The sequence below is a fragment of the Nicotiana tomentosiformis genome, chromosome 3 (genome assembly GCF_000390325.3).
Source record: "Nicotiana tomentosiformis chromosome 3, ASM39032v3, whole genome shotgun sequence".
Taxonomy (NCBI): Eukaryota; Viridiplantae; Streptophyta; class Magnoliopsida; order Solanales; family Solanaceae; genus Nicotiana; species Nicotiana tomentosiformis.
The window spans coordinates 57,152,676-57,160,663 of NC_090814.1; the positions used below are offsets into that span (position 1 = coordinate 57,152,676).

General features: G+C 34.7%; 1 protein-coding gene across 1 annotated transcript; it reads left to right on the top strand.

Moving 5' to 3' along the window:
* Nucleotides 1-331: 331 nt before the first annotated feature.
* Nucleotides 332-3,455, top strand: LOC104097774 (large ribosomal subunit protein eL33y). The gene is made up of 5 exons (XM_009604391.4): nucleotides 332-475; nucleotides 559-594; nucleotides 674-902; nucleotides 1,011-1,053; nucleotides 3,242-3,455. Exons 1-4 carry the CDS (start codon nucleotides 444-446, stop codon nucleotides 1,050-1,052), a joined length of 339 nt encoding a protein of 112 aa, XP_009602686.1. The 5' UTR covers nucleotides 332-443; the 3' UTR covers nucleotide 1,053; nucleotides 3,242-3,455.
* The last annotated feature ends 4,533 nt before the right edge of the window (nucleotides 3,456-7,988 follow it).

Below are 7,988 nucleotides of genomic sequence, written 5' to 3' on the forward strand. Positions count from 1 at the left end.
AGAGATATTTTTAAGAGTTGGCAAATTTTATTTATTTTTGGCTACAAATTGTAACGTACAATTGTGGCTGTTAAAGTTTTGAAGAATTAACTTAAATATTGGCTATCTAAATTTAAAAAATATATGTATAATTCATATAAAATATGCCTATAATCATGTGTAATTTATGTATACTAATTAGAAAAATAAACAGCAATTTCTAGTCGACCAACTATTTTTGTAAAAATCCCTAATATTTTGGGCCGAGCGGCCTACTTTGTCAAAAGCCAATATTTCAAGCCCTAGGAATCGAACTATTGGGCCTCCAGCCCATTTATCGACCAAATGTAAAGAGCCAGCAGATCACATATATACATCTCTTCTAAAACAAGTACTCCTCTAGGGTTTTAAGTTATTCTCTGCAGACATCTCCGTGCCCATTCCCCGATCTCCTTGAATCGAAAATGGTGAAAGGACGCCAAGGAGAGCGCGTCAGGTACTGAATCTTCTCAAACTTCATTACATTATCTGCAGAATCTCATTTTTTCACACCGTCTTTATTGTTTTCTGTATCTGTAGACTCTATGTCAGAGGAACCGTGCTTGGATACAAAAGGTAATTTACTCTCACTATCTGAAGATTAATGCCGATTTCATATGATTGAGTATCTTAAATTGTTTAATCTGTGTGTTAGGTCAAAATCGAACCAGTATCCAAGCACTTCGTTGATTCAGATTGAGGGAGTGAACACTAAGGAGGAAGTGGATTGGTACCTCGGAAAGCGCATGGCGTACATCTACAAGGCTAAGACAAAGAAGAATAACTCTCATTATCGTTGCATTTGGGGTAAGGTTTGTAGGCCTCATGGAAACAGCGGCGTCGTCAGAGCTAAGTTCAAGTCTAACTTGCCACCTAAGTCTATGGTACATTCCTGTTATTTGTATTTTGTTTACTTAATTGCATTATTATTTGATTAGTAATTTTTTTTCTTTCTGATTAATTGCGTTATTTTCTTTCTGTAAATCTTTCAGGGATCTAAGGTTAGGGTTTTCATGTACCCAAGCAATATATAAGGTATTCCTTTTACTTGTCCACTGTTTTAACTGATTATTATGTGTTTATGTTAGTGTTTTCTATGGCCACTGTGTCCATCAAATTTTGTGCTTAAGTTTCTATTTATTTGACTCTTGGCCTATATTAATCACTTTATCAAACCTATTACTATTTTTGTTGTCATTATGTGATAAAAATATTTAATTACTGTAAAGCTAATGTGAAGTGTCAAAAAAAATTGTTTCTCATTATGTCAAATAAGAACATTTGAGAGGAAAACCAAAATGAGGTGTACTAATAAAAGATGTAATATCTGAATTAAGATGTGAGAGGTGATTAACTAATAGATAGCAGTTTAAAATACTTTTTTATTGATATTATTTGATTCATTTTTGGTCATTCCTCATCAGGTTAGGCACAAAATAATATGGAGAATACTACCTAAGTTAGGCATAGGAAACAGTTGTATCAACCAAACACCCAATTAATAATGTGGAGTTTTGTAATATAGATATTTTCAAACATCAAAATGACCCCTTAGTGTATCCGTTGTCTGTTTTGAGGTTGGGAGAGGAACTATCTTTCTGATTCTCTATTGCTTTAGGCATATTTGTTTGGGTTATGGATGCCTAAGGTTTTGGAATAGTAAGCAAACCTTCCTACCATTTTATTGCAAGCACAAGTATCAATGTTTCAGAAGAAATGATTAATGATCCATTTTTAGATATGACAGTGTGGAAAAGAAGGTTTTATTGGTATTAATCTATCCGAATTGTTATTCCTCATAAGCTGATATCATATGTGTTGAAAATGTTTGGCCAAAATCTTGGCAGCTAAGTTTATGTTTGGCACAGACCAAGTAAATCAAAACCAGTTGATGGCGCGGGACCATACCAAAAAGGTGGTGGTGGCATATATAACATTAAATAGGTGGTTATACCTCGTGTTTCATCTATAATAGATGGATCTCTAGTTGGTTGAATAGAGGGTGGTGGGTTTCTGATCGATGAATAGAATATGTAAGACTTCAGGGGCAACCACCAATCCCAATGGAGATACACATGGTAGAACTGGATGCATGTCCAATATTCATCTGCTAAGTCGTAAAGGGTGGCTAATGTGTAAGACTTTAGGGACAAAACCATTACCAAGGGATATACAACATATATTCATCTGCTAAGTTGGAAGGGGTGGCTAATGTGTATGTTTTCAGTCAGAAATTAATAAGTTGGTCGCATATGTTTAACGCACTACACCAGGGTTTCATCCGTAAACACTAGAGGTCCAGCTTGTTGAGAGGATGACGCAAAGATTCTGAGAGGTGGAATTGTGTTGTGAGATTTAGGGTTATGCTGAGGTAAATACACATGCAGAAAAGCATGTACTTCAATATTCGTTTGCTAATTGTTCGAGGCTATGTTTTTTTTCCGAGGCTATGTTTTTTGAGGATAATCAAAATAAAGCTGATCCGGTGATTCAGATCATAGAGACGTGGATAGTCAACTCTGTTTTGTGTTGTTATTTCATGAATGAAGGATCACATTAGTTTATGGATAGGATGATGCAAAGATTCTGATAGGTGAATAGTGTTTTGAGATTTAGGGTTATGCTGAGGCAAATACACATGCAGAAAAGCATGTACTTCAATATTCGTTTGCTAATTGTGAAGGGGTGGCAAATGAGTATGCCTTTTGTTCGAGGCTATGTTTTTTTGAAGATAATCAAAATAGAGCTGATCCGGTGATTCAGATCATAGAGAAGTGGATAGTCAACTCTGTTTTGTGTTGTTATTTCATGAATGAAGGATCACATTAGTTTATGGATAGTTTGATATAGTATTTTAGTAAGTAAATAGTTCTTGGCTGATTGATGTAGTTTCTTTTTTGTATATGAGTACCAATTAGCCTTTCCTTAATAAAATTATTTCTGGCTTATCAAACGGATATGATTCTCAGTTGTACGATGCTATCTTTGTCATCAGTTTGGCGTATCTGTGATCATTTCTACGCCTAAGGGTAGAAGAATCTAACCTGTTCTTTGGTGTTCATGTATTGAATCACATAGTTACTTGAAGGTTATTTTGACAACAAAAGATATAGGCTCTTGAATGGTGGTTGTCCGGATATTCTAGTGACTTTTCATTTACATTTATCTACATGTTGACTTTATTTGAATGCTTCTTGATGTTTTTGTGTATTTACCTGTGCAGTGAGGCATCAAGGAGTAGATGATAAGATCAAGGTTGTTGGATGCTTTGGAAGGCTTTATGCCTGATCAAGGATATTTGATGTAGGATCTTCATTTTTACTAGTTAAGATTTAAATTGGCTTGTGCTTAGTAAAGTTAAATTGTTACTATTTTGTTTATCGCTTCTGAGTAATACTGAAGATTCAAATCTAATTAGATGTGGCTAGTTTTGCTTATGGAGTTCCTTATAATGTTTTGTATGTTTTTGAATCTATATGCGGAGTTTAACTGATTTGGTTTTACAACTGAATGGCTGCAATGTAGTTATTCCTGCGTGAGAGTTGAATTTGTTTAATCCTAATATTCTATGAATCTGCACGTCCTATCGAGCTTAATATTGAGTATCCAAGATTCTTATGTGCTCGTAACCCAAGTTTCCTCGCGTTTTTTGTACGCCATAGTTTGAATTACGTTGGAAAATGAATTTCTTGGGTTGAGCCGAAAAAATCTACTTTTTTGGTCTGTTCTCTTTCTAATTTTGATAACAATTTAATTTAAATTTTTAATTCTACCCGAAGTTTTTAATTCTTAAATTCTGTATTCAGTTAAACATAATAAATTGGAACTGAGTGAGTATTATTCACTTGTTTGAAATGTGGATAAAAGAAAACAAAAGGTACTCTTCAAATGTTTAGAATTTTCTGTGTGGGGCCTACAGTAACTTCCGTTCTTTCAAAACGAATTCAGTCATGCACTATCTACGTCGGATTACTTTTGAGTATAAAAGGCAGTCCAGTACATTAAGCTTTTGCTATGCGTAGGGTTCGGGGAATAGCCGGACCATAAGGGTCTATTGTGTGTAGTCCTACCCTGCATTTCTGTAAGAGGCTGTTTTCACAGCTCGAACCCGTGACCTCCTGGTCACATAGCAACAACTTTACCAGTTACGGAGGGCTTCCCTTCAAATTCCAATTGTATAATTACTTTTGAGTATCTGGTCTAAATTAATTGCTCCTAGTTAGACATAAGAAAGAATATTTGCTCCAAATTCCAATTGTATAATTACTCTTTAGGAAAGTTGGATAGTCACTCGTTCTCATGGCCTGAATAATTCGACAAAGCATTCTAATAAATCTGGTGCAATATCGACGTGTGAATTCTTGGCAGTGGAGTTATACTCATATAGGCAGTTAGTCTGCTGCGTGGCAGTTCCAATTAAACTGTTCTTTGTAGGTAAGGCTCGAAGGTAAATATTTACCAGCATAATATTAACTTATCATGATTTTGAATAAGCAAGTCCAACAAGATCTAATTGTACAAATTTCCCGGCTGAAGAAGCTAATGCTTCAAATGGCCAAATAAGTTCGAGATATTAAAGGTGCTGTGGATGCCTTGCATTTGCAAATCTAAACCAAACAACTAAGGTCTAAGGGGCGTACATAGGTTGGTTGATTCAGATTTTTTATTTACCAAACGAAAAATGTTCAAATATGTTCTTATACTATACGAAATTGAGCACATTTGTCCTTCGTTAATACTTTAGCTCAAATATGCCCTTACCATCACATAGTTGGTCCATATATGCCCTTAGAGTTACATAGTTGGCCCATATATGCCCTTTTCGAAACGGAATCCACCCAAACTAATTAGTTCTTTCGTTAATTGTATTAAAGTGTATTACAAATACTATTCCCTTTTTATTAGTACTTTTTATTCTTTACCTTTCTCTTTTCTTTCTTCTTTTTTCTTTTCTTCTCTTTTTTTTTCCTTTTTCTTTCTCCCTTATCCGAGTTCCTCCATTACTGATGTCTTCTCCATTTTCATCACCAATTTCACTTGACAAAACACATGAATTCCAATTACTAAGAAAATTCTCCTATAAGAATATTTTTATTGATCATATGTTTGTCAATTTTTTAATTTTTACTGAACATATATTTAGTTCTAAAAAATTTAACAAAGTAAGATTGAAATAATATTTATGTAACAAAAAATCCGAAAAATCCAACAAAACCGAACAATCCAAATCGATATAATTGGTTTGGTTTGGTTTTGATAATAACCGAACCAACCCGTTCCATGTACACCCCTAATTTACATAGTTTATAAAAAAATAGAAAATGTCCAGCTGAAAAAAGATGAAAAAAGACTAACAACTCAAATTTATAACACTACAACTTTAACTCTAGGCTTTTAATCATTAAATTATCTTTCTGAAAATAATTTAAATATTTTGGTCTTTTGAGTATTGTTAAAGGTTGAGATGCTGTTATTATTTTAAAGTTTAAACCATAATTTTTGGAACAATTTAATTTCGTTTATTTAGAGGGCCAGTAAAATTGGAACCTGGTTACCTTATGGGAGAATTTTTTTAATAATTGGAATTCATTAATTTTGTCAAGTGAAATTGGTGACGAAAATGGAGAACACATTAGTAATGGAGGAAGCGGATAAGGGAGAAAGAAAAAGAGAAAAAAAAAGAAGAAAAGAAAAGAAAAGAAAAGAGAAAGGTAAAGAAAAAAAAGTACTAATAAAAAAAATAGTATTTGTAATACACTTTAATACAATTAATGAAAGAACTAATTAGTTTGGGTGGATTCTGTTTCGAAAAAGGCATATATGGGCCAACTGTGTAACTCTAAGGGCATATATGGACCAACTATGTGACGGTAAGGGCATATTTAAGCTAAAGTATTAACGAATGGCAATTGTGCTCAATTTCGTATAGTATAAGAGCATATTTGAACCTTTGCCCTTTACCAAATGTCAAATGTAAAGTTAATAGGAAAGACCAAACATGTCAATATGGAAAACAAGTTATAGTTATTCCCTGTATAAACAAGGTAGAATAGTCTAGTAGATACTTGTACTTGTTTGCGTTTGTCATCTCGAACCTTGTACGCAACGAAGTTTCATCGAGATACTTATAGTTGTTCAAAGTTAGTATTTTAAACTCTGACAGTTGACCAAGTCGTTTCATCCAGACACTTATAGTTATTTAAAGTCAGTATTTTAAACTCCTCCGACTGTTGACCAAGTCTACGCGGCAACTTAAAGGCTGAACATGACAAAATACGTATATTTCACGCTCCTTAAACAAAATAAATAAGGAAAAAAATACAAAAAAATAAGGCAGACAAATCTTTTCTTCATAGCGTGTTTCTTTCTCTAGTTCTTTGTGGGTGGGAGCAGAAGATTATCAAAGTGTAGAATTTAGTAGGTACTTCACCAAGTTTGAACGCGAACCCCACTTGAAACAACTCCATAGCCATTAATTTCTCCCATTTCTGAAAATACAACACTAATGAAATTGTCCGTAATCACTATTTTCAGCAACCAAAACCACCTAGAACTCCGGCGCATGGTGAGAAAGAGAAAGGAAATAGGAGCGCGCTAGAGTGAATATATTCCAGCAAAATCCCTCGAGATTCGAGGTGGTCTCCTAGTGGTGTTCGATATTCCGAGGATCTATGATGTTGCTCGCTGGTCATGCATCCTGATTCGTTCGCTGTCTAGGTTTTGAGAGGGTGACGTGAAGGTAAAAAAGAGGAGAGGAGAGGGATAGCGAGATTGGTCTAGTGCACTTATAACAATGGAGAACAAATGTGACAAAAAAAAGAAGATAAAGTGGGTTTGGTTGTGTGTTTTCTGTTGGAGAAAGAAGGGGTGGTGGTGTGTGACGGTGGTTGGTGAAAGAGGGAGAGATGGAATGGAGGAAAGATAGAAGGATGGTTTTTTTTTTTGGAAAAAAAGGAAATTGATTTGGGATTTTTATAAAAAATAATATTTTCTTAAAACAAATAATAGTGTGGTATTAAGTAATGTGGGGTGGATCTGATATGTTGTCATGCCTAGGCCGAGTGAGCAACTTACACTGCCGAAGGTGTTTAAAACTTTATTTTGATCGAATTAGTGTCTGGTTGATACTTTATAGAGTAAAAAGATCGGAATCTCAAACAACACAAGTAAATGTATCTATTAGACTCTTCATTTGTCACATCTTCTTCCCTCCCTTTACAAGTGACAATATGAGGAAAGCCTTTGTGGGGTTTGTGCCATGTAAGTTTACGTCGAAAAGTTGCTACAAGCTTGTTAGCCAAGATATCCCTAATGTCATTGAGTTTAACTGGATTTGGGAACTTCACTGTCCCAACAAGATTAATTTTTTCCTATGAAAATGTCTTCACAATAAACTTCCCTATCGATCCTACCTCCACGATATTAGTATTAATATTGACCCTAAATGTCCAGTTTGTAAAAAAGAAAATGAATCTATTGACCACATTTTTATTACGTGTGATGCAGTCCTCCAATTCTGGGATATGATAGGCTATAATATCCCTTCACGTCAAAATATGTCACACTAGCTCACTAATATTAAAGACCTAATTGCACCTAGGTTATCCCCATACCTATCATGGGATGAATTATACCTTTTCGCTCTATGAAACATTTGGCTCAACTGTAACAAGAATAACCATGACAACACCTATTTGAAATTTAACCTAAGAAATGCAATTACTTTAGCAGTCAAGTACAAGTTGCTAAAGCAAAAAGAATTGATTACTGTTCAAACCCATACGGTCAACGTTGCATGGCATAAACCCCACAAAGGCTTTTACAAGCTTAATATATATGGTGCCTTCAGGGAAAAGGAATACTTAGGGGGATTAGGAGGAGTGTTCAGAAACAATAATGGACATTGGATTGCTGGATACCAGCATCACTGCCCAGCTTCATCTTCCCTCCAAGCTGAACTAGAAGCTCTC